The sequence below is a fragment of the Coturnix japonica genome, chromosome 5 (genome assembly GCF_054131305.1).
Source record: "Coturnix japonica strain WE chromosome 5, WE-NBRP24, whole genome shotgun sequence".
Taxonomy (NCBI): domain Eukaryota; kingdom Metazoa; phylum Chordata; class Aves; order Galliformes; family Phasianidae; genus Coturnix; species Coturnix japonica.
In genome coordinates, this window is record NC_140667.1 from 51,695,370 (window position 1) to 51,722,954 (window position 27,585).

The 27,585-nt window shown below is 41.6% G+C and overlaps 1 protein-coding gene across 6 annotated transcripts in view; it reads right to left on the bottom strand.

The window, feature by feature from the left end:
• SLC38A6 (solute carrier family 38 member 6) overlaps positions 1–27,585 on the bottom strand; it is a 34,267-nt gene that overhangs the window by 6,314 nt on the left and 368 nt on the right. For 2 of the 6 annotated variants that reach the window (XM_015865790.3, XM_032444865.2), the window contains exons 3-15: positions 27,295–27,368; positions 23,668–23,720; positions 21,241–21,280; positions 14,285–14,363; positions 10,381–10,463; positions 9,852–9,910; positions 6,274–6,339; positions 5,988–6,041; positions 4,475–4,554; positions 3,706–3,806; positions 1,497–1,621; positions 563–707; positions 366–460 (exon numbers count right to left, since the gene is read on the bottom strand). In XM_015865790.3, the coding sequence (XP_015721276.2) occupies positions 366–460; positions 563–707; positions 1,497–1,621; positions 3,706–3,806; positions 4,475–4,554; positions 5,988–6,041; positions 6,274–6,339; positions 9,852–9,910; positions 10,381–10,463; positions 14,285–14,363; positions 21,241–21,280; positions 23,668–23,720; positions 27,295–27,368 (1,054 nt within the window). The other 4 variants (XM_085549595.1, XM_085549596.1, XM_085549598.1 and 1 more) reach the window with 4 other exon arrangements.

Here is a 27,585-nt window from a genome sequence, read left to right on the forward strand (position 1 = left end):
ATAAACACTGTTTCACTTAAACACAGTCTGGCTTTGTCCCAGCTGCCCAAACAACATCAGAGTAATGCGTAAAAACCACAGAGAAACTGGATTAAAAATTGACATCTGAAAACTATAGAGAAAAGCATGTATTCAGATCAACAGTCCAGAATACAGACACTCTCCTAGTCAGAGAGGGCTTGCAATAAAGGAGTTTCAGACACAGCAGAGCTAACGTGAACAATAAAAGAAAATGCTCACAGATTCTGTGAACCGCATTGAAAGCTGGATCTTTGCCCATTAGGTTACATTCTCTCCAGCGCATTAAAATGTATCTAAAAGAAGCCTCTCTAAATACAATTAGCACATGCACAGAAAAATCATACCCCGAGTTTGTGTGGTGACAGGAAGTCCTCTCTGCTGAGTTTAAGATAAAACAGTCCAGGATACACAAAAAGCAAACATGTCGATGTGGTTGAACCTATAAAAACCACAAGACCTGACTTAGAGCACGATTGAAACACACTTGCTCAGCATCATTCTGAACTCCTCAAAGATAACAATAAAAACCACAACAACTTACCAACTACCCCGAATACATTTTTAATGTCTGGCACGTACATTGCAAACAAAACAATGATTGCATTCAGCACCAAAGTGACAAGGATATGGCAAATCCAAGACACGGGAAGGTGAGAGCAAAACACCATCAATACGGCTTTCCTCGCCTACATAAAATGAAAAGAAACATTGCATGGGTAAATGAACACATCTACTTCCTCTTTAAAACTGATTTCAATTTCACAAATAAGAATTTTATCATATCAGATGCAAAAGAACATTTTAACTCGAAATGCAGAAATCAATTGATAATAGTTCAGTTATGTTTTTTTCTCTCTGTAGCATGGAATTAACTTCAGTATTGAAGCAGTATTTGTCACATGGCCCTTAGTCCTAATAACATCTGCTGGGACAAGTAAAGGTTTGGGGGCTAATCCGTGATGCCAAATGGAATGCAAACCATGGGGTACTTACCTAGATGTAGTCCTGATATTTTTTTTTGGTTTATTTTTCATATTATGGTATTGATAAGCCAAAGCAGTATTCTTGTGGTGCAATAAGTCAGTACGTGTTTTCAATTTGCAATGAAATTGAGTTTTCAAGTATAAGTGTGTTTGTGTGTGTGTGCGTGCATGCAGAAAGGAAAACTTAAGTCAGCAAAACTCAATTTAGGAGGGGGAAAAAAAAGATCCAACTAAATAAACTTTAGAAGTTCTGAATTCTCTAAATTAAAAACAATGCTGTGGGTTAGTTTTAATCTGAGATCTGTCTCTAGAGCACAAATTAGCTTAGCGGTTCGTTGTTATGTTGGAGCTCTCGTGGAACATATGCAAATATGTGGTCTTTGATCAATCACTTGACAAGTGAATAAGATACACAAGACTAGATGTGTCTCAGATACTACAGCCTGCAAAGCATTAGTGTTAGCATTGCTTACGCCAGAGAGGAGCACTCACTGGGAAATGGATTAGAGGAACTGTCAGAAGCACGGAGAGCAGTATGGCCAGTTTAACAGTCATGATGACAGTATCATGTGGCAGGTACCTGCTGTAACCTCGCAGCAATTCAGAGTCCACTTTGTCTGAAAAGCAAAAAAAAAATGAATTGTTTGAGAACTAACATGAAGTAATCAGCAACGCGGATGAAGCTTACATTCAAACGGACCAATCTGCTTGTGGCTGATGCACAGCGGAGGGGACTGTATATAAGCACTACTGATAAACCAACTCAAACTGATTTGTAACCTAGCAAAAACAAGAAAAAAACCATGCAAGAGACAAGATCCTGTAGAGCATGTGCTGAACAAACAGCCATCTAAGAGAAGATGAAGGAAATACGGAAAAGGAAGGCTTAAAAAGAAAGCTATTCCAAGCTTACAGATACAGGTTCTGAAACTTTCAGTCCACTCAGCAGTAAGGTAACTTTTAACCTTAACTGAATTTTACCATGTTAGCTAGACTTAAAATAAAAGCCAAGTTTTAGTGACCTGAAGGGATGAGCAAACAGCAGAGGTAAAGCTTAGAAAACAACTGAAAATATCTCAAAGAACTGGAGAAAAAATACAGATGTCAGCATCCACAGGCCTTAACCATTTCCTATAGGAGTATTTTAAACGGACAACAAAAAGCAATGTTCACAAATTAAAATGGAGGTTTAATTAAAGTCAAGATGACCGGATTGACTGAGCCTTGAAAAAGACACTGAAACTTAAGCAGGGGCTTCACTACGGAACAAAGAAAATGCATCTGGGCTGCTTAAGCTTTCCATCACAACCCTCCATCAATGCTGTGAGCAGCACTACTGCTCCATTGACAGCAAGTCAGAGTGCAGGAAGCATCTGTCCGCTCCTCCCACTCAGTGCGCTTTGCTGGACTTCAGAACAGCCCAGATTTCCACCCAAGTCCAGGCGCTGCATCGAGTTTCAAATTCACAGCAAACAGTACAAAACTTCTGAGCCACGGAACGATGAAATGTGACTCATTTCAAAAGAAGGAACTCCTTCTTTGTTTTCAATTTAAAATAAAATGTTTTACATTTTCCTGGACTGGTATTTTGGGAACAGAAAACAGATTCCCCCCTATTTAAAGCAGTAAGTTAATTAAACAAGACAACCAAAAAGTTAAAAAAGGAGCAGAAGCCTGCAAGGAAAAAAAAAAACGTAATGTCTTGCAGACATTCGCTGTTGGTTCTGGTGTTTCAGGCTCTTGAGTCTAAGAATTACTAAAAGAAATTACGCTTGCAGAAAACCAGAAAGATTCACAGTGAAACAGACTAAAAGACTGCAGTCAAAGGGCCTCGCCTCCAAGAAATGAAGGCAGTGATGGTAACAGGAACTGGGCCCGTTTCTACATCTTATTTTGTTTTATTTTTGCTGAGATGTGACCTGGAGACAGATGGTTATCCTGCAACGACTGCTCAATCTCTGAGTGACCCATCAAGTTTTAATTCCCTACGAAGTCACATGGAAACTGTTAGCAAGCACTAATAGTGGCCTATACACTACCAGGGGCTTCAAGGCTGCCCACTTAATTTTTCAAAGGATTCTATATCAAGGGAACGTCTTTGGATGTAATGGTTAAACATATAGTAATGCTTCCAGGTATGGGGCATCCACAGCCTCCTTGGGCAACCCATTCCAGTGCATCACCACCCTCTGGGTGAAAAACTTTCTCCTAATATCCAACCTAAACCTCCCTTATCTTAGTTTGAAACCGTTCCCCATTCTCCTATCACCACCCATCCTCATAAACAGTCATTCCCCCCCCCCTTTAGAAAACTTCCAGCAAATTTCTAGTGAAATTGCTAGTGCTGCTCAATTTGTAAAAACCCAAAAACAAAACAAGGAAGCAATATATGCTTTGTCCCCAGGCTGCATCAGACAAGGCAAGCATGCCTGCAAACCTTCATGCCTCCCCAGCATCAGGGCTAGCTTGTCAAGGGTCACATTCATATCCTGTGTTGCAGAGCATTTTGAGCATAAGCCCTGCAGCGTTCACCTACATTACACGCTGAGAAGTCAATGGGACTGTAACACTTCTTCATGGGACTAAGATTTATGAGGATCCAAGTGTATTAATGCAAAAACAAGCCTGAAGTACTCAAGACAACAGATGTACCATTTACTATTAGGCTGCATTCTAGAGAATACTTGAAAAATATACTCACCATAAAATGTCAGATACCCAAACAAAGCAGACATAAAGTAGATTATGAAACTCAGGCCAATTCCTGTGACAGTTACATTCTGCATTCTGCTTTTGGATGGACTAAAATGTAAAGAAAAAGAAGTATTGTTCCATCTATATTGTGGACCATTCAACACAACATAAGCTACATTATTGGAAAACATAGCAGCCTGACTTTTATGAGAAAGCAACCTCATAAATTTAGGGCCACAGAGTATTTTCTGATGACTGTGCTCTCAGAAACATAGTTCTTTTTAAAGTATTTTTTATCTCATAGAGAAGATTCACTTGTCACAGACATCTAGCACTGCTCCCAGCTGGAAAGGAACTCTGCCATGCCCACCAGTGAGGTTTATTTGTGCATTGATTTGATTTTTAATAAAACAAAAACAGCAATTTATGCAGGATCTGGGCCAAAAAGCACTGAATCTGGTGAAATACAGATTCAGTTACAGGGAAAAAAAATTAGCACCTAAAATTAGCACCTTAGTAAATGACTTTTTTCTTCCCAGATGGCCAAGACAATGTACTGACATTGGTGGTAGAACCACATTTGCTCTTTTTCTCTCCTGTTAAAGAAGATAAGCCAGTGCAAACTAGAGCTGTGCATTTCCAAAAGACATGAAGAGGATTGAGCCTGCAGTGTTTGATGGCATTAACTTGAAAATATAATACTGGAGATTAATTTAGGAAAATAGAACAGAAGGCTCCCATTCTACCTGAATATTGCACGTGTTCTCATACATTACCTTTGGAGCTCACAGTAAATCGGTAAGACTGAGGTATGGCAGAGAAAAGAGAAGGCCATGGTTGGTATTGCATAAGCACTCTAAAATAGAAGATAAACACCTTCTAAGTTACTTGTTATTACAGACAGGTGGGAAATTATCTGGATGAATTCAGTGCAAGCCTTGAAAGACAGTGGAAATCATTCAATTTAATGCTTCAAGATGAATCTCTGTAAGACAGAATGCTGCCTCTGAATCATTATGTAGAACTGGATCTCTTGAACAAGCATCTCTTCTGGCATTGTTCTCAGCTTACTATTTCATGATTCAGGATCACTGGACAGCATGTCAATAAGTTAACAACTGAGAAGACAAGTAAGTAATAAGGGTAGGAATTTCTCCAAGTCCGATGTATCCTCCATGAAATTCTCTAAGTTTCCTTAGCTACCTGTCAAATTATTGACTCCCCTACCCTGACTTCACTGTTTTCTCATTACTTCTTAAATACTTGGACACAGCTACCAGAAAACATAATGTGCTTCCATCATCTAAAGCTTTAAGACAGTTACGTAACTAGGATTGCATCCAACACAATTAGTGGTGTATTATTTCAAAAACTCATATTAGAAGAGATGAATCATCTAGTATAGCCTGCTTTGGTTGCCAAGAGGAATAAACTAAACTACAACAAAGCCCATGCTGGTAAAGAAACGCCACTTTCAATTGATATAACTGAAAAAGGCAAAACGCAACAAAGATGAGTTCTAAAAACCTACAAAGTACAAAGGCCAGACCAAAAGCTGGGCACCTCGTGGTGCTCATTTCTGGCCAAAGCAAAATCTCCTTCTTTGACCTGCATTTAACATTTGTCTGACGTTTGTTTGGGTGGGTTTTCTTGGGGTGAAGTGTTGGATTTTCTGCTTTCAGACAAATGTTACCAACCTACAGACCTATCTCAAACTTAACCCCCTTTCTTTCCCAATTCTCTTTACCCCAAAGAAACCAGAGCTCTACACGACAGCTCCTCCCCTGCAAGCTTTGTTGGGTGATGATGTGATTTAAAAGCCATGTTAATTAGCAAATACCGCAGCTGGCATCCAGTGAAATGTGTGAGGTTGCATTAGGCCTGAAGAATTAGCTCCAGGTAAGAAAAAATGAAATTTATATATATTTATAATGAAATTAAACCTGTTCTGCAAGGATCTAAATGCATGCATACAGCCAAGCAGCGCTGCATTCCAACTGAGGGCACAGACAGTGCCCACATCCAACTGCATCCTGAGGCTGAGCACCACTGCATCTGTTCTACTTCACACTCTGGTCACATTTGCAAAACGCCTTCATAAAATGCTAACTTGGACACCCAGCCTTCATATAAAAGATTGAGACTGGAAAACACTTGGCAGTAGGTATAGGAAATACTTCCACAGCCTGTAACTAGCTTTACAGATGTTTAGCTTACCCTGGATAGAGTTTAAACCCCAATTTTTTAACACCTCCCGCCTTTAGTTAGCTTATTGTTCATAGAGATTACCTCTTTTGAAAGATGAAAGAGCTTTGCTTTACAGTCCGCAGTAGAATTTGAAACCTGTAAGACATACATGGCAAAAAAAAAGAAGAAAAAATAAAAAAGACATAAGGAAAGAATGATCCCAAACCACAGACATGAAAGGTTTTGGTTTCTTGATAGTAAAACCGTGATAGCCAAGAAAAGAAGGAATTCAAATAACAAGTAATTCTGAAAGTGTTAATGTTAAAAAAAAAAGTATTACAGTTATTAATAAAATTTTAGGAGAACTTCCAAACAAAATGCATTTTACCTGTAAAGTCTCTATTGCACTGCTTAGAGGTAGAGGACAAGGGATGGACCACTTCTTTATCATAACCTGCAAAGACAGCATGGATTATAACCCCCAAGTCAAGTTACATTTAGATAGACACAGCTGAAGTATCAGACGGTGCACAGAGCAGGAAGCAAAACACACGGTAAATTAACTAACTTGACTGGTAGGCAGATAGGCTACAGAAAGGGGAGCTTGACAGCAAAGCTTGTCAGTGCCACTCCACACAGCTGCTGGCTAAGCACAGCTGGCAGCCTTATGGCTTGCCTGTCTGGAGGTGCTGTACTGAAATGAGCTACGACATTAACTGAAATACAACCGGTGCTCCACATTCACTCTCTCTGTGCTCCATGCTAACTGCCTCCCATACAGAATAGCTGCTGTGTTAGCTGTCCCAGGCTCTTTCCCTAAGCAGACAAGCCCTAAACAGATATAGAGCAGAGCCTGGGGCTAATCTTAAAAGGCAGAAACATATGGTGTGGACTAGAAAGCAAAGGAAAAACAATAAATGCAATTATTGTCCCGGAATGTCATTGGGGCTTTAGCTACACCCTGCTGCTTTAGGGACTGCCAAGTAACAGGGCTGAAAATCAAAGGGAAATTAAAGTAAGAAATGTTACCTCCTCTTTCAGGAGTCTCGTTTAAAATGATAGTGGCATTGCTCTTCTCACCCTAATTAATTTCCTATTGTAGAGGCCTGGCTCTAGAGGTTATAATTCTTTTGAAGCCTAGAGCAAATAATTAAAAACTTAATTAAAGACTCAGATTCATGAGAAGAATAACACAGGAGAGAGTGTTTCTTCTGGCTCAAGGAATCTGCTTTTTCGATGCGGTGTTTCCTAGAGAATGAGGATTTGACACCCGTTTGTGTCCCGAAGGCCAGGAGAAGAAAACGAAGTCTGCCTGTGTGGGGCAAGGAAACAGCAGATACCCACCATGCTGCTTCAGCTGTGGCAATGCCTCCGTGGAGGTGTTCAAGAACTATGGAGATGTGGCACTGGTGGACACGGCCAGTGGGCATGGCGGGGGTTGAATCTAAATGATCATTATGGTCCCTTTCAGCCCAGGCCATTCTATGATTGAGTTCTCAGAATGTTCTAATAGATGTTGCTTTTTCATACTGTGTGGATGGAAACCAAGAATCCCTTTATTCCAGCAGTCCTGACAGCTCTCAGGAAAGACGGGCTCTGCGTATAACATCATTCACTACATGTGGCAGGTTCCCAATCTGCATCACATTTTGTTCTGGGAACGTAAACAAGGGGCTTAGAAAAATACCACCAGGAATCATTAACACCTTTGTTGAACAAGCTACCAATAGGGCCGTTCCCACCAAAAAATCTGGTTTTACTCATCACCAATATTCAATACAGCAAGAAGTTGCAATAAAAAAAGGGCAACGATCACATTTCATTTCTCTTCATTTAGGATTCACATCGGGAAAGTATTCAACAATGAGAAACAAGAGAAAGTGCTCAGGACCTCACAGAATCTGGCTTTCAATTAACAGCTGAATACATGCACATTTTTTCTCACTCATCAGTTCATCTTGGTGTTTTCATTCTTTCCAAGTGAGGACTATACGTGCATTAACTCTACAGGAAAAGACAGTGAAGCACAGGCAGAGGTGTGTGACCTGCCAAGGCCCCATAGCAGAGCACAGAGCACAGTCTGCAGACCTACTGACCAGGACACACTGCCTATCACACCCATCTTTTCTACATGTTGTATTAAAACTGCCTTGCTGGCAAGAGGCTTCACAGGTGGAATGCACTTGAAAATGCACAGAATTGCTTTGTATGTAAAATATAACGGTACAGCTTGCATATGACAAACACAGCTTCCTTCTGGAATAAATTAAAACATATCTGCCATACAGAAATTAACACTGTGCAAATGAAAACACCATTTCAACAGCACACGTCATCCACTTCAAAGCGATTAGATGTGGAAACTAAACCACAGTTAATGCCTTTGAGCTTCAGCGCCTGATGAAGTCAGAGCAAATACTGTGCAAAGACTATTAGTTCTCCTTAAATATCCAGATTCGATTTGCCACGGCTCCTTCTTTGTCCCTTACCAATAAGGAGTAAACATATAATTGTTATCATTTCATATGAAAGCAATTTTTATCATTTCAGATGAAACTGGACTGCATGCTCCTTACCTAGAACATCCCACACACCTTCCTGTTACAAAGAAAAACACCTAAGCCCGAGCTTAAATCACCATAGTCACGTCTACATGCAAAGTCTTTCTCTTCCGAGCCCCAAATTACTTTCAGCACACCCCCCCATTAGAAAAGCTTTCTTCAGATACGTGCACAGATTCACACCAAGATGCAGGAATTGAAATTGCTGTAAAGCTGTTGCAAGTAGCTTCACCCTGAGACCTACTTCTGCTTTCTTTTTTTCCTCCTTTTAAGATAAATTTTAGGGAAGAGGTCAAAAGTTAAGGTAATTCATAAATATTACAAATGCATTTCCATTAGCTCTGAAAGGTTGTGGCTGCTCCTCAATGCTAAGCTTCGGAAGAATACTTCCCCAGGTCCTCCAAACACTGCAGCTCTCCAGGGATACCCCAGGGTGATGTTTTGACAGCTTTGAAGTTTGGTTTTATCACATGGTTTAGTTCCTAATGGATTACCTTGGTCTCCCGGATGGCATGTTTGTTCAACTTGCCTTCAACTCTGTTTATCCCTTTGTAAAGCAGGTATTAAAAGCAAGTCAATGCAAGCCAGAATGATGAGGGAGAGGGGGCATATTCTTTCAGGCTCCCCAGAAATATTCCCATTGCTCTACCTGGATGACAGAGCGCAAGTTGTGCCATTTACTACACATGTGCTTTACCATAATTTTCACTGTGAGGAGGAAAAATGGTACGACTTAAAGGTATGTTTTTCCTCCCAGATCTGCCGAGCAGTTCTCAATTTAGATATTTGGAAACATCTACCTCAGAGGGGTCTGGAGAGGGTGAGCATCAAGGTCAAAAGCCCCATATGGCTCAGAGAAAAGAACCTTTCCTTTCAGCAGGGAAGAAGAATAAGGTCATTGACGCATTAATGAATCTTGTAAAGTGTCTTAATGAAGTTCTAGTTTTCCTTGCCTTTTTTTTGAACCCAGTCGCTCCATCGTGCATGTAAATCTAATTTATTTGGAGTATATTAAATTTTCTTCCTCACTAGTTGCAGTAAGTAATAGTTAGGAGCTAAGCAAACAGAATTCCATTCTGTTACTAGCAGGGAAACAAAAGTGCGTGTGCCAGCTCCCTTCAGTGCACTGTCAGCAAAACAAAAATACTGTTACGTTTGCCAGTCCAAAATATAATCATTTTAAATCTTTTCACATGTCTGAAAGTTCCTACGCATTTCCATGCCTCAGCAAAACAAACAGAGCCTGCCCAGCGAGCACATCCTGAACTCCAAGAACACTAAATTCTAAGTAAAATGGAAGAGAGGAGAAGAAGACAATTCATTTCCAAACAGCCTTGTGAAAATATTTAAGCAATAAGGGAAAAAAAATATATATAGATAAGCTGTACTCTGATTTTTAACTTACCACGAGCGCAAAGTACACCATAAAGAAAAATGATAAACTACTTGTGTAGCCAAGAAAGCCTGTAAAATAACAGTAAAAATAAAAGAGAATTTATAAGGAAAGTGATCCTAATGTACAGCTAAAGCTTTACATTTTAGGCATGTTTTCTATTACAGTGCTTGGTATCTGGGGCTTAGGACTCAGAATAACAACATTCCAACTGCCTGTCACAGATCATTTATGCAGTTTTGTAGGGCAGAATTAGAACTGGCTTACCACTAATGGCATGCTGTAAGTAAATGCAGCTCTTTAATGTTCTGCTGTAAAGATTTTATTTTAGTATTGCAGACAAAATACTACTGCAACCCAAGTAATAGGTTAACTAGGCAGGGCTGGAAGGCAGAACACGGTACAACAACTTAAGCAGCCCCCACAATGGCCAGCCCCCTGCCAGTTTAAATAAATAAATAAGCCATTAAGGTTTTAAAGTCTTCAATTGTAATTGCTACTAAAGTAGAATAATATTTGCTTCTCTCCTTTAATTACTCACCGATTTTAGGAAGAAGCGCGAGGGGAAATACAATGCAGACCGAAGTAATGAGTAGCAGCAGTCTCCCATTGAGGTACCAGGACCTGTTGGAAAAGCTACTTGTGACTGATCCACAATTCATGAGGCCTAAAAAAATATGTTTTGCTTTAAAACTGCCATCTTGGACAAAACAACCACTAAGGACAGAAGCAGTAAATAATTTCAGCTGCACATGCTATTTACATGGGTTTGTATTCTCAGTGTCTGTACTGATATAAAATAGAGCTCCCAGACAGTGAGAAGCAGAGCACCAGCCCATAATTAACCACCACTGCTGGCAATGCTCCATCTGCATGGATCAAGGCTCTGTGGTGCATACAGCTTCTTCTCAGCAGCTCAATACATGAACCCATGCCTCTACTCAAACCAGTGATGAGAGTGCAAGGGCATTCCATACCACGCCGATATCCAACACAAGTGCTTCTATCACAGAACCACAGAGGTTGGAAGGGACCTTCTGGGGATCACCAAATCCAATCCCCACAGCATTCCATGCATCTCAGATTGGGTTAAACTGAGTCACATGTCTCCACAACTGGAAGCAGCAGCAACTCTCATTCCCACTTGCTGCACAGTCTCCTGTTCATTGTTCCTACATGTCATATCATATCATAGAATTATAGAATGGCTTGGGTTGCAAAGGACCACAGTGATCACCCAGTTCCAACCCCCTGCTATATGTAGGGTCGCGAAGCAGCTGACCAGGCTGCCCAGAGCCACATCCAAAGTTAATATAACAAAGAACTGCAATAAGAGAGACTTTCTTGTCTTTAACATAGCACAGAATGATCCTTCATTCACTGCAACACCATCAAAGCACAAAAGCAATGGCAACTGCTATAGAAAAACATAGAAGTAAAAAGCACCATGGAGACATAGAAAGTCTTGATGCTGTTAACAATCTACTCAGTACCAACATCCCATCTCCTAAGCAGAGGGAAGCACAGATGTGTAAGCTGTTAAGAAACAGAAACATCTCGAGGGTGGCTCCCCGAACTTGGCACTGGCCATATCCTGTACTGATAAACATCTTGCACATCAGCCCCTGACTTTACTACCTATAAACACCCTGGCCTTTGACCTCCACGTTTATTTAGTCCAGGATATGGTTAGCACCTAATAAACAGGCAACACCTCAAGTTATCATACGGAAAGCAGCAAACACCTGTGTTGGAGAAGAATTACCAGAGGCAGATATGGAGCCAAGTGGCTGCATCACTTAACATAAAAAAATTACACGTGATGCAAATGAATGGAGAAATGTCAATGCTGAGGGAATACTGCCCGTTTCCAAACCAAAGTCAACCTTAAGTAACAACGCCATACACACGACTGCAGCTTAGCAGGCCCAAGGAAGAAGGTACATTGGTTACTGCATGGTAAATGAAAAGAACACTGGAGGGGGAAGGGAATGAAAAGCGCAGAACTGCAGTGAGGTGATGTGAAGGAGGAAAAAACAATTTTCTAAGTGTTTACTTTTAGAATATCCTCGATTAAAATCTTTCTAAACAACAAACAGACCGACAGAAAGCAGAAGAGCATCTACTGGCTGTCAAAAAAATACAGCCAATTCTCCCAAAATGCTGCTGCAGAAATACACTTATTTTCCACAGGCTGAATAAATATTTCTGTATTTCCTTTAAAATCAGTTAATCCACAAATATAATCCCATATGATAAAAACATTCCAAGTATGAAATGCGGAATATAAATCCTTGCCTCTACTGAAAATGCTTTGGCATGCAGATGTTCCTCCTCCATCCCTCCCCCACTTTTAACTGAAAGCAGACATTTATAAATTGCTTTAATTTCATTCCTGAATGCAACAGGACAAGGGATTCATATGTTCTACATTAGGATCTGACTCTCAGTCCATATCAATTATGTAACACACAAGCAAGACAACTTAATTGCATCAATCATATCCTCCTGACAGGGTCATTAAATGTTAACAGAGGGCTCACGAATTACAACTTTTTAACACAATCCTCGTTGGAAGCTACGTTCATGTCATCAAAACTACACGGAATTCTTATGCAGACAGACAGAAACATCTCAACTTGCAATTAACAAGTGTTTACACTGCGTGTTTTTGTTTTCTAACAAAGACATGTCGATATATTAAACACTGGCTCCGATCCTTTCCAATTGCACGCACACCTGCTCACCTTTAGCTACAAAAATAATCCAATTTGCAAAATGGCTTTCCTGTGAGCATTGGTGTGTGCTTAGAAAACATTTCTCACAGACAGCTTAACTGACACATCTGACAGCTCCTAACTCCAGCTGAAGATAAATTCTGCACCCAAATGGCAGAGGAGCAGATGCCGCAAGGGCTGAACAAAAACAGAGCAGTTGTGCAGCCACATCTGGAAACAAGAGGCCCAGTTAAGAGATTTTAATCAATTGAGGCAATATTTATGCCCTTTGCATACATAAGTTGCTACTTGGTCCTGATAACTGATTGCCTATTTGTCTTGAAAAATTCCCTACAATTTACATTCTCTTACCCAAAAGCTACTCCAGTGTTACGATAAGAAACGCACTGCAGCAAAAGATCATGATCCATCACGGCAATCTATATGAAATACAATAGTGGGCATGCTCAGGCCAGCTGTGTCCACAAAGCTGGGACACTGACTGACTGCTTCATCTCTTTATTGGGAGAGGTGTGTTTGCATAAACAGAGCTGGCATCAAATTAAAAAACAAAGCCAACATAAGTGATGTTACGTGCAAATGATGGTAATGAACAGATTGGAGCAGATACAGCAGCAGATTCAACAGCACTCTGTATGGAACGTGAGGGTTGAAAGCACAGTTTTGAAGGAGCGGGTAATAAAGCCCGAATGAAAAGCTGATGACTATCACAGCTGGAAAAGTTGCATTAACAGAGCAAAAAATGACATGCACATAAAACATAATCATTTATTAAAGGCCCTTACTAAATATACATTATTGTGAGGGCAAAAGGAGGGCAGGAAGACAGAAAGTGAGGTTAGCACCACACCATTTCTCAAAGCACGGGTTATAAAATTGAAGAAAATATACAGGAAAAAAAAATATGATTTGAACTAAAGTGCCTTTTTAAGAAACCAATTTCAACTTCAAAAGCACAGCAGAAGCATCACACGGCCTTTAGGAGACCACACTTTTCAATCCAGTTTGAGCTCAGAACATCTAAAACAAATCAGCTTGGAAAAACTGCAGTAACAGCGTGAGTTGCACCATCAGGAATGACAGCAAAACTACAACAACCTGAACAAGAGATTTCAGCGCTGAAGCTGCAGCGTTTGCCCTATGGCAGGCACAGATTCCTTGTGACAGCTCTAATAGGAATCTGAGGGACACACATTACATACAGCTTTATAGCTCAGTTGTGAAGAATAATTTCTTTACTGGCAGCCAAGTTATGGAATTATAAACCAAGCCTGGAAACCTGGCCTTTTTCCCAAGACAAGTCCAATTACTGGAGCAAGACAACAAAATATTTCAATTTAAATGTCTGCCAGATTTCGTACTGTGGTCTTGAAATATTTTAAGTGATAACATGACAGCAGTTTAAATGTTTCTCCTCCCCTCCCTCCCATCCCTTCCTGCTTCCCCTTTCAAAGTTTTACAGATTTCTTTGAATGGAGCTTTGCCACCAACTTTAAGGTCGTCTGATGGGAAAGAATCAGGCTCTGTGTGTGCTGCAGAAGGTTTACAGATGCCAAATACATTTCATATTCCAAGAATGCCTGTAAATAAGTAATGTTTTTTAGCATGTGAGATCAGAGGGATGTGTCAGTACCCATCTCCTCCAGCAGCCCTGAGCTGTTTGCTTCTCCAAGATAAATTCACAATCCTTGTGGCATTTTAACTTACCCGCTCTCATCTCCGCTTAAGAAACCTGCAACAGCACCAGGAAGCTCAGACTTCACAATTAACAGATAAGATGACATAGCTGCAAACAGAAGCAGAGCAGATTTAGCAGGGGAAGAGCAGTACTGTAACAACCAGCATGGCTTAACTGGTGTGGTTATGAATGGGACATCTCAGCTATATATTAGACACCGTGGCACCAGAGTCAACATTTATTTTCTCATATGCCTCCTTTAAAAATAGCTGCAAATCCCCAAGTACCATGCTGATTCTAATGCTTCCAGAGAGCCTGTAATGACATAAGTCTAGAAGCAAGGAAAACATCATCCAAAGGGCTAACAAAACAATACTGAGCAGCAGGCTGACCCTTTACCTGGCAACACGGGCCTTCATAGGCTGGGGCTGCAGCTCTTCTTCCTGGCTCTGTAGTAGATGTTGTTGATGAGGATGAGAGTAACTCAACGAGATTTGCTTCTACCAATACAACAGATCTCTTTAAAACACTCCGTATTTGTTGCCGTTGAATTGCTGTTGCACTAAATAAATGCGCTGCAAATCTAACCACAAGAATGGGACTTGAAAGGCTCTTTATACACGGCATGTCTGTATTTACAAGAACTACAAATCTGAAGAGAAAGCATTAGTTACTCCTGTGGGAGTGATGATGTGAAATAGAGCGTTTATATTTGTATTCATCAGCAAGTAATGATGCATACAAATAAATCCAAGCACTGGTGCCATTTGTCTGCTTTACTCAGTGAAAGGATCAAAGGCATAAATAATCAGGAAAAAAGAAAGGCATAAATAAAGAAGAGTTCTTACGCTGATCACAACTTGTATTACCCTGATACCTTCACATAGAGCTGCTGTCACTTTTTGCTTTCACACAAACAGCAAACGTTTGTACAGCCCAGAAACCAGGAGAGAATGACTCACAACAGCAGGCGTTACAAAGAGCTCCAGCAAATATCGCAGCCTGCTGGGAGCTGACTGCCATCTGTCCAAGTGATGTCACCACTGCGCCTGCAAACGCCTTCAGTCCTATACAAAGCTTGATGAGAATCCATCCATCTGTTGCGTTCAAATCTTACTGCCCCGCGTTTAGAACGCTGTGCTTCCTCTCCTAATGCTCTACAGTGATAATATTTGTTTTAAATATGTATGACAGCGAACTTCCATATGCTGAGTTATAAGAGCGGATGTTTTGAACCCTGGAAAATGTGTGTGCTCCGACACTGCTGCAGCCAATGTTAAATTTGAAGAAAGGGAATGTGGTCTCCATAAAGAAAGCAAATTGCATTAATGCGAAGTGACATCTACCTACCGCAAGGTTAAATTAAAAACAGTTGGTGGGTCACTAAATAAGGAAATATTCACTTCTTTGTAATTAAAAGCTCTGATTTTTCTAGGATTTGGGATTATTTCCCCATTGTAGCTGTTGTTTACACCTGGCAAGGTGTGTTATCTCCTGCTCCACTTTACTCTCTTATCTGCGCCCTGGAGAACACAGGCCTGATCACAACAGTCTTTACAGCCTTTCTAAACCACCAGAATCTGTAAGAAAATTAACACCCCCGCCCACACTAAGCTGGGGGTGGGTGTGTGTGTTTCACCCTAAGCAAAGAGAGATGGTCAAAAAAAACAAGGGGTGAAAAAAGAAAACTTCCTCTAAAGCATCATTACATTTATTCACCCACTCACCTCCTTCCTTGCATTGCACAACGCTTTGTACACAAGCAATTTGGAGTTTTGATATATTCGTGCACTTCAGAAAGGTTTAAAAATTAGTTCTTTTGCAGCTCAGCTGCAGAAAGCTTCAATTTCCAGATCAGATTTCCTCCTACCATGCAATCTGTCACTCTTCCCTCACATTCCTATTAGCCTCTGGCTAATCATTTGATCACTTATCCTTTGTTGTGCACTTCACCCTTTGTTTTTTTTAAAGGAGTCCAATTTCACTGGATTCCACTCTGCAGTTGGGAACCAACCCTGCTCCAATCTTGCACATGCTGAACATTTGTCTCCATCTCTCTTCTCTGTGCATATCAGAAACAACCTCATGGGGGAGGACTTCTCTTTTTTTGCCCATTTATCTCCTCCTGTTTGTTCTATAAGATGGAGAAAACAACAATTTTATTTAGATCCTGCTGCTCAAATATATAACATGAATCTCATTATGTTTCTCAAAGCTGAAGTTACCTCTGGTAGAAACAAAGCACACGTAGTGGCTGAGAAAGAGTAGCTCATCTTTTGATCCAAACGTGACATTTTACCTAACTTTCCCAATGCCCACAGCGAAAAGCAATGCCAAGCAATGCTGGGAAATCTGTACATCAGCCACCCTTGGCAGTGGGATGTAAAGCAGAAGGAAGAGATCCCAGAGTCACACAGCCACACCGTGCCACAAGTGAGCACCACAAGCATACCTTGGGCTCTGGTTTATTCTGCTTTGGAAATATCACATCCTGTTGCTTGCAAGATAAGAGTAATGTATTAAAGGATAACTTTTAAGGCAGCTTTTATCATACAAAAATCCTGATAGGTCTGCATTGGTCCTTTGGATTCAAGCATTCAAATCTATCAGCAGTAACACTCCCTTCAGCTTGCCCCCCTTTCACACACATAGTACGAGAGCAGAAGTTATTGCTCCTACATCTCATTTCATCCTCTAAATTCAAAGCCAGCAGCCTGTTTTCCTTGTACCACCTCTTTGCAGCCATCTGTCTGAGCACTGGGTGAGGCAGCCTCCTGCAGAACCAAGGGTGTTCAGTGCTGTAACCTGAGGCTCTGGCAGCACACAGGTGCTGATGCCCATCACTGGAACAACCTCAATATGGTCGCTTCCTTGTTTTTAGCTACTGATATTGCAGCATCAATGCTACCTTACAATTGCTTTCAATATGCACCAAGAGCTGTTTGATGGAACCTAAGCGAGTCTGAAGTTCTGTATTTGGGAAAAAAAATCAATATTCAGATACTAAAACAGTTTTCAGCAGGAATCAAAATTGCATTACTACTTTGTAATTGCATTACTACTTTGTCATTCAATAAACTTAGCACTGCCTTGGAAGCAGCAAGAAATTACATTCTTAAAATGCTCACATATATGACTTCGTCACATTCTGAAACTTGGCACTGACTCCTTGGTGAAAGAAGTTTATCATATAGAAAAGAATACTTGCATGACACTTTCATTACTACACTACAACCTGCTGAGCTCTATAACTGTATGCACCATGAAGCCACTGTTCCAAGTACCCTCACTGTACTATAATACTGCTTCACACTCACCATGAAGGCCCCTACCTGAACAGCATGTTAAAAATTCTAGTGAGAAGCTGAGGTTGTTTTTAAGTTAGTCCCAAAACTCATCTTTAGAGGCAGTCCATGTGTGACTCGTGCTTTCGTTATCAGCAAAGTACGTGTGATGTTACCTTACTGTCCTATCAAAAAACAATCAGCTGCTCAAGTCCACAGTAACAATGTAAGAGAATGTATATACATTAAAGCTATGCATAAACATAAGATTTGATCCTCCCTTAGAAAATGGATGGTGATAGAGTCTTCCTTTTGAAGCAGAGCAATCCTGGTCCTCATCTAGGTAAGACATAGAGATTCCTTGCAAGTGCCAACAAATGACTGAGATTAATCAACACATTCAAAACTCTTAATCCTGTGAAGAGTTCTGTTAATAACATCCTTGTATGCCCCAAAATACTGAAAAGACCAGAGGCTGAAAGACAGAAATAACAGGATAAACCCTATCAATCACAGAACACTCAAGCCAAAGTGAGCTGCATCTTACTGCCCTCTTGTTTCATAGGGGATGCACAGGCAGCAGATTTTTTTTACTAAGATGTCATTAGTTTAATTGTATGTGTATGCTTACGCTAATAGAACTGCAATGTTTTCCACACAGCTTTTCATGCTCCAAAGCACAGCTGCAGGTGAGGAGTCCTGCTGTTTTGTTTTTAAAGCATTACCTGCAGCACAAACCTGCCCAACAACCACTAACTGCAATGGGGAAGCAGCACGGGTCATCCATTGTGAAACCAACACGGGAGCACACAAACCTGCCCTTAATTAAGGCAGCTCTGCACTGGAAACCCTCACTGAGAAACAATGAAGGTAATTAGGCTGTCAGGTCAAAAGCAAACTGCGCTGTGAAAACAAACATTTGAGTTTGCTGGAAAACAGAATGAGACTTTCCATCCTTAATGGCAGCTCAGTAATTTCTTAAGGTATCAGCAATGCAGTTCTCAGCACGTGACAAGGTGCGCTTTCTTCTTCCACAACTTACCCTGTTTTGTCTATTTTCAACGTCTAGAGAAATCAGGGTTTCCATCTTATCCATCATTTACTGCATTTAAGATAAATTGTGTTCAACACGTTTAAAATCGAATGTCAGAATAGAGGAACCCTGAGTGGAAAAATACAAAGAACCGCAAAAGAGAAGTGCTCTACCCACGTGGTAAAACAAGCTCCTTGTTTTGCTTTGCTGTTAGAGATGTCGAGTAAGGAGATTGTATTTCCCACACAGGGAAAAGGGGGGAAGAAAAGAGGATGGAGGGGGAAGGGGGAAGGGAAAGGCGGTGCAGGGGCAGCAGGTGGCGCTGCCGGAGCAGCCCGCAGCCCCCGGATAGAGAACCTCGGTATCATTAAGGGTCCCTTCCAGGCTGGGATGTTGTATGGACCTACGACCCTCAGCACGGCAAGAGATGGGCGTTTAGGAGACTGCTTTACTCACAGAGCTGGATGGTTTGGGTTGGAAGGGTCCTCACCTCACTCTGCATTTGGACAACGACAGATTCCTGCGGCTCTACAGAACCGAGCCGTGCTTTTTGCCTTGGGGTATCTGCTAATAGAACAAAACCGGCTCTGCCGTCTGTAAGCGTGGGCAATTAGGATGTCAAACGCAAATCCGCAATTCAGGCTCTCTTTCTAAACGAGCAAAGATGACAAATTAGAAAGCCGAGCTGTATTTCAATGCCTGCTAAAAGCTTTTTCTGCCACAAACGAATGTAAATCACTTCCGAGCTTCAATTATCTTTAGAAGTGATCAAACCGACCTTAAAAACGCTGGGAGTGACAGTAAGGCCGGTGCAGCCGCTTATTTTAATCACAAATCGTTCTTCATTATTGAACGCTCCCCAATCACCTTTGAAATCAGATCCCACATGATGCAATGTGCCCACGTCTGATGATGGAGGAGGTAGCAGAAAACAATGTTTATTTTTAGCCTTATTCTGGAATTAAAGATGTTGACAGAGCCTGGATGTCTGCCCACCAGGCACAGCTTCCTTCCAACAGCCATAAACCAAAAGGAGGGGAACACCTCATTGCACAAAGGTAAAAGGGCACAACTGGAGTTGCAAGCACGGCTCCTATTCAGAGCAAACACTCCCATTTAAAAACCATAGGAGCCAGCAAAACAAGAGACTTTCCTTCTCCAAGCAGCCAGGCTCAGTGAGAGATGGAGAAAGCCCTTCAGCTTTCTGGAAACATCAAGAGAGATCTGAATGCATCATAATGCGGCGCTCAGATACATCCAAAAGAGAAGTTCCTACCTGCAGAATCCTCCCCCTTAACCAGCTGAACAGAACAGTGGTGCTTGGCAAAGCAGGCCCCACTTGCTGGCACAGAGGCCCAGTGCAAAGGACAGAATAAGCGCTTTGCTCACATCCAGCTCAGGCCTCTAGAGTTACCGAAGGGAATTAGATTAAAAATGACACAGAGAAAGTTATGGACTGTGAGGAGGAAGAAACGAGAGCCTTATTTCCTTTGACCACAGAGCCCTGTGCACGATCCCAGATCTCCAGAACCTGCACTGTGTACCCCCCCCTTAACCAATGCTATTTATTAAGAGGTCCACTCTTAACGGAAAAGGAAATTAAAACATTTGTTCACTGCTACAGAACATCCTCTACAACCCGTGTGAATAAATAACCCTTCATCTCGCAATTAAAATGTTCGCTCCTGTCTGAAGTTAATGCAAAGGGTTTTAATCGCTGCTTATGTCAAGCAGTTTTTATTACTGGAGCTTCCAGCATAACAAAAGATTGTGATGTTATCATACGAGCAGTTACTTGGCCTGGACATAGCCACAATGTAGTGACAACAGAGATCACTGAATTGACTGGGCTTGACAGACAGCAACTAAAGGGAAGAAGAACAGAACTGGAATGTCGTTTCCTCCTGGCATTGCAGGTAATGGTGTGTCTTGAGGGCGTAGGAGGGAATGGCAAGGAGGGAACCTTCACACCATTTCCTCATCGAAATGAAAGTATCCAAAACATCCAAAGGAAACAGCCAAAGAAAATAGAAGTAGTTCTGATAAACACCGTTGGCTTTTGGATGAGTTAATTCTAAGGATGATTTACTCCTTAACTCCCATACGTAAACTTACCTGAATAGAGCTGAAGTGATTATTTGAATGCAAAGACAGCTTGTGTTATTTTATTGTTACGGACTAAGGAAAACAAAAGATATCGAAAGTACTGAAATCCAAGGTATTGAACTAACAGGGAGAAAAAAGACTACAACAAAGCACATTAGGAATGTCACAGCTATGCATTCCCTCGTTACCGGTATCACTAAAAGGCATCAGCAAGTTCCAAAGGAAAAAACAACCACACACAAAAGAAAACACAGCTTCCAAGATACAAACATCCAGAAGAACAGGGAGGGGATGGCAGTTCTGCAGCCCCTTCCAGCCTGCAGTGCCAACTGGTGGATGTACTCCACACCATGGGATGCAGAGCAGGAGGACAATCTGCCCTCCAGGAAGCACCCACCCACCCCACGGCCACAGCTCTGTGTGATCACACACATCTCACATCTTTATAATCACAACCTTAAAGCGTTTCCATTTCATTCCTGCCCTCGGCGTTTGTGGAGTTTTGTGGACTGCGGAGATTATAACCCACTCAGTTAAAAACGGAGCGTATGAAGTTTCTTACCTCCTATATTCTGGATAATTATTGTAGTTGCAACAAGGACCTATAAAACAAAAATTGATTTCTTTAGAAAGGGTAGGGATAACTGGAGTCGTATGCCTGGAACGGTCATAAAACACATACGTATAATCTTAAACAGACCAGATGCAAAAGCAGCAACCAGTACTGAAAGGAAAGGCATCTTCTGCTTCACCAAGAGTTCAACACATGGAAACCAACCTCAAATGAATATAAAAGCAAAGCAACCCCTGAAGGAAAATACACTTTCATTCTGAGACGACAAAACAAGAGTAGTTAAAGGGCAAAGCTTTGTTTTGCAGAGCAGGTTTAAAATCATGGAGAACATAAGTGCTTTCCCATCCATGTTATGCAGCTAGAAAGGGAAATCATCCTTTGCCTCTGAAAAAGCACTCAGACAGCAGAGATGATCTACACAACCTATTCCTCGCTCTATGTAACTATGAATATTAACAGTCACAGACGTCGTCCTTTTCAGCCTATAAACCAGACAGACATTTCTTTTTTGTGCTTGCTATTATTCATATAGGACTAATGTGGAATATAAAGACGATCGTAGGGCAATAAAAACACTTGACTGAATCTAAACAGTTGTCAGCTCCCAGCTGACAAAACCCCGGCAGTCGCGTGTGAAGTTTTCCCACTGTTTTCATTTCAGCTCAGATCTAACACAGTGCCCTCATCTACAGTGATACAGTCCTTGGTGCCGTACATCATCATGTAGTAACACCTTCCTACTACCAGAAATCAGCCTGTAAAATACATTGAAAGCAAAATGAAATCAAGCCACGGTTATGGCAGGAAAGTTCCTTGTTAAGATGTGCTGATTCTTCCCTCATCCAAGCCATCCGCTGCTGATAGAGCACATCTTAACATACAGAGAAACAAAAAGAAGCAAAAACTGTGCAATCTGTGCCTGACCGAGCTGAGAGAAGTTCAGGGGCAGCGCTGGAATTCAGAATGACCGTGATAAACGACGAGAGTCTAAAAATCAATAGCACCAGTTAAAAGCAATGCAGTCAGGAAGCAGAGATCAAATGCAGGGCTTACAGTTATTAGACTGCAAATGGAGAAAAGAGCCTGAGATAAAACAATTAGTGGCAGCCACAGCAATGGCAAACCTTGTTTATCCCTGGCAAGTTCTCAGCCAGCATCCTGCATTCCACTGTTTCATCAAGATCTATGAACATCACAGATACTTCCACAGAGAAAGGTCAGTGCTGCAGGAAAACATGGGTTCCTCCAGAATAAAAATCATCACAGTAAAGCTGTGATACCTCCTTCATTGGATAACACTGAATATCCACCAAATAACAAATATCTGTCATGAATTGTTTCCCTATGTTTATCCCTGCACTGCAGAGAAGTGGGGGGGGGGGGAAGGAAATCAGTCACATTGTAATATCTATCTCCTTAAGCGCTGTGCTTCTATGACTGCTGCACCTAATGGGTTGTGGCTAGCATCACACCGCCCCTCTCGTGAAAATAAGATGATAAATCTCGATATTAGCAAGGTATGAAATCATCTGTTGAGGGCGATCGCATCTTAACTCCCCTCAATAGATATTGATCTCACACACCACTCACTCATTATCTGCTCGCTAATGCTAATGGCAGCTTGCACCTAACAGCTGAGTTTTAATTCTCACATGAAAACAGAAGTGAGACTCTGGTCTGTTAAGCAGAACTCAATTAAAGAGTTGGGTTTTTTTTTTTAAAAGAAAACTATTGAAATTGCAGTTGTGTGGTCAAACCTGCTTTTAGAATCACTTAAATGACACAGGGCGTAGTAGTCACAGTATTAAAGGCACAGCATTCACCATTAGGATGTTGTGTTAGTGGACAATAATGTCCAGCAAGAAAAACAGATTCAGTTCCCATCGCTAAAATGGTACAACTCACATGCCAAAAAAAAATTAACATGCATGAAACATTCCTGTTTCCTTATGTTGCATAAACTGCATGAAAGGCAAACACCATCGAGCTCTATGAGAACCTCCATCAGCAGCAGTAAATCAACCAGGCGTCTCTAAGCAGCTCACAGCAACGGTGCAATGGGACCGAGACCGAGCTGCGATGGATGGCTGAGCTGACCTGAGCGCAAAGCGAGTGAGCAGACACTGGGAAATGGAGTCGTAAGAGGAACGTGTGGGCAGGAAAGGAGCACAAAACCTCGCGTGTAAGAAGTGTCTGTTAGACAGCTAATGACCTTCATGCTTCTGCAGCACAACACATGGGCTGAAAGGGAAGTTGTTGGTTTGGGGAACTAAAGGATTTTTTTGTTGTTGCAGTATCAGAATTTTAGCAGTTACACAGATTGCATCCCTGTGCCCTTTGTTATGCAATGAACAGCTGGGTATAAGAAGTAGGAGAGCAAGAAGAGGAAACACACCAGCGCTGACAAACACTTGCCTTTCCTGCTGATCCAAACGCAAACAGGCCGAGGTCCTCATAGGAGGTGACAGCTGTTGATGAGAAAGAAAGAAAAAAGCTGAAATATTCCTAACTGCAAAAATCACCCAAGAGCTCCAGCTTTGTCTTCTTGGTTTTTTTGCCTCCTTATAAATAAGCACAGCTCAGGATCCGATTAAGAGACTATTTTATAACGCAGCCCACTTAACAGCATCAGCAAACGCTTGTATTCTTGCTACAAAACATCCACCCAACCATTCAGACTCACTAGAAATTCAATGTACCATTAAAAACAGCCGTATCAGAAATAACAGCACTGCACCAGAGCAATCTGCCTTTCCTAGAGAGTTTTGCAAGCAACACAGATGAAGAATTTTGCCATTAGACTTACGAATGAGAGGCGAGCTATCTCTAGATTTTATTTCCTAAGTGCATGTTTGCTTTTAAGTGAGGACAGTAAGAGAAAGGTGCCTTCATCGTTCCCGAACATAAACACCAATCAATCACCATGATGGCAGCTTTCAAAAACACAGCGCTCCTCACTTCCAAGACTGCTGAAGGTAAATGCCTTCCTGGGCTGCAATCTGTTACAAAGAGCAGACGACAACAAACAAAACCAAGCACGCCAAAGCAGGGGTAAAAGCAAAGCAAAGCAAAGCAAAGCAGCCTGCCCTTACTCGCACCTTTCCCAACTAATCACACCACAACAGCCTGCGGTTTCCTGAGCAGCCAAAGCTCACCTCTAACACTGAAAACAACTCACAACGATCCCTTCTCAGAAAGGAGGAAATCATATTGAAGCCTTCTTTGTTGCCCTGCACTCGAAGCTCTAACGACACCAAAAGGATGAAAGCTCCAGAGAACGACCCAGAGCTCTAAGTGTCTCTAAGGGTAAAATTAACCTCCAAAGCACAGAATTCTCTTGATGGTCGCCTCCCCTTCCTTGGTTCCACTCCATGGGCTACAGTTGCTCCTCCTGCTGCTTGTTCCTTTCACATCGAGGGCTGGGGGAGGAGGCTGCTCCATACCAGGGCTGCAATATTTAATACACTTAATTGTCTACTTCTAGATCTCACCCTCTGTTTTTCTTAGATTTGCATTTATAAAGCAGTTAGCAGCAGATAAATAGCATTTTAGAAGGCAATCCCCGTTGGCATCAAACAGGAGCAAAATGTTAAATATATTTGAGAGCTTCTTGTAATGCATGGGAACAAATATGTTCTGCACAGAATTCCAAAGCAGCATCACGAAGCCTTGGAAGAGTTTTTGTAGTCATTCTGGTTTTGTAATCAATGCAGTCCTGCAAACACTGAGGGAGCATTAATACTTAACCACATTAATACTTAATCACATTACTTTGGTACTTTCAATAATATACAGAACAAAATATCCAGCTCTATTGGCAGAAATACATGCTGCCTGCCTGGGTTCATTTCTTATATGCTAGTAATGGAAATCGCCCATTTCACCCCAAAGTTAAAAGCAAAGCAATACTCACGAGCAGCTCCAAATGGATAAAAGCAAACAGCCATGAAACTTTATGGGACATCCCCCTGAAATTCCTCATTCCTCCACTTACACCATTTTGCCACCCCAAACCCTGAAACAGCTTCTTTAATACTGGATTCACAGGAGGAAACGCCGTCCAACCCAATGGCACTGTTTGTTTTCTAAGTCATTCGGCCTCACTGATCATTCGACCTGCTCAAAGCCACCCCAGACCAACATCACTTACAAACTCAAGGCACTTCTTTGTTTTCAAACGACAACTTAAAAGCCCGCACTTAAATTCCGCTGTTTGAAATGGAATTAATATTACAGCTTCCTTTTCAAAAGGGCTTTTATAGGTTGCCTCTTACCTAGGATTACTTTTATAATTTCAATACCTGAATGAACAGTTTATCAATAGGCCCATAAGGCTTTCCTGTACCCTTTCTCCTTCACATTTTCCTAGCTCAGTTCTTTAATACAGAACTACTAACATCACTTTCCCATCCCTTACCACGGGTTACTCTTAATACTGTAACACTGTCCACAGATGAACACTTGCTTAACATTAAAATACCCAGTGATTTACTTATTTACAGTGACTTCAGTTTAAAAGGTCACACATCTCCCTTTTTAGAGAGGATATTCCAAGGAAAAGCTATTTAATGTGCACTTGCTTTAGTAGTTCACAGGAACTACAGTTGATAAAATCACTGCCATCACCCCCTCAAAACAACAGCCATCAATGCAGCACAGATACCTGAGTGTAGCTCCAGATCTAGGATGCCCCACCAGCACCAGGTACAAACTACTTACTGACCACACGGTGCTCATTTCAGACTGAGGGACTCCTTCACCCCATCATTTAAGGTTCCTCCTTGCTTTAGGCTGTGAGCACTTCCAAAGTGCATTCTGGGGGTGAAATGTTACTTTTGACAATAAATAAATGAGGAGTTAAACTATACTGGTGTATTTAGGTCTCCAAGCCCAGCTTCCCCCCCCTCCTTCCTTCACAGTACCCCCAGCAGTTCTTTGCAAGGAGATCTTCCTATTATTTTACCAGATAACAACACAATACCATCTCGTGCCTGTATAATACAGAACTTAAGAGGTGAGCAGCCATCACTGAGGAATATGTATTTACCTCTTATTATTTCTCTTGCTTAGTAAGTATCTTTCTAGCTGTTTATCCCAGGTTTTAATCCCTCTCTAACAAGCAGAGCTTCAGAAAGAAAGAAGAAAGCCAGCAAGCCATAAATCACTGAGTAGCCAATACCACACACAGAAATCGCCCTACCTCTGAAGAAGATTTTTAAGGAAAGCATGAAGCTGATCACTCAATAGGTGAAGACAGGAGCAGCAGATCTAAGGAGAATCGAGAAGCAATGATCAGAGAGCACAGTGCTACAGGAAGCACAGCCTGTAAGGATGGAGCGCAGCTCTCTCCCATCACCTTTGAAAAGAGGGGAAAGGAAATGAGATGGAAACAATATCCAGGTTCCTGGGAGAGATGGAGCCTCCCCACTGTGACAAGGCCTCTGTGTGCTGGGACTCGGGGAAGCAGCCAAGTGTTCAGTAACAATTAGAAACAAGCAAGAATTAAAACATTAGACTAGAACTCAAACATTAGGACCTCCTGGTTGGACATTCTCAAAGCAGTGTAATTTCTAAGCAAGGAATGCACGTCTCAGTATCAGAAATGCTGTGAAAACACACATCTGCGACGTCCTAAGTCTATTCACTTCAAACAGTGGATACACGTATGTTACAATTAGAACAAGGGCAGTTGGCTGCTTATTGAAAGCAGCACTGAGACTGCATGTGGAAAACCACACAGCAAAAAAGCACAGCCCAGCTCACACCAAAATCATTTTGGTGGGGAAATAGGAGACCTGCCTTCATGGGTGCACTGTGAGAGAAGTCAATGAGAAGCCAGCTGGGCAGGACTGGGGATAAATCACTTAGTTTGGCTTCTACTTTTTGTATGAGATGTTTTTAAGTGTGTGTGGGGGGTTAAATGGCAAATGGCAATTGTTAGATGGAAGCAGATGATCTTTGAGGTCCTTTTCAACCCAGGCCATTGTATGACCTGTAATGGAAGGCTCCCAGTTGATGGCAGTGGGACAGCTCCTCACTTACCGGTCTGTGTGCACATGCTGAGCAGCAGGAACACGGAGTAAGACGCGAGGCTGGCGACCATCAGCAGCAGGACGCTGGAAGCACAAGGAACCCAGTGAGAAGCAGAACAACGCACTTTCTATCTTTAAAAACGCTCCGTTTGCGGAAAAAAACAAAAAACAAACAAACAATAATCAATCACGAGACAGGATTTCCTCATTTTGTGCCTTCCATTCGGGAGCCACACGGTCCTTAATCAGCGCACACGGGGCAGCGCTGTGTAACACCGAGTGAAGCGCTCAGCCCACACAG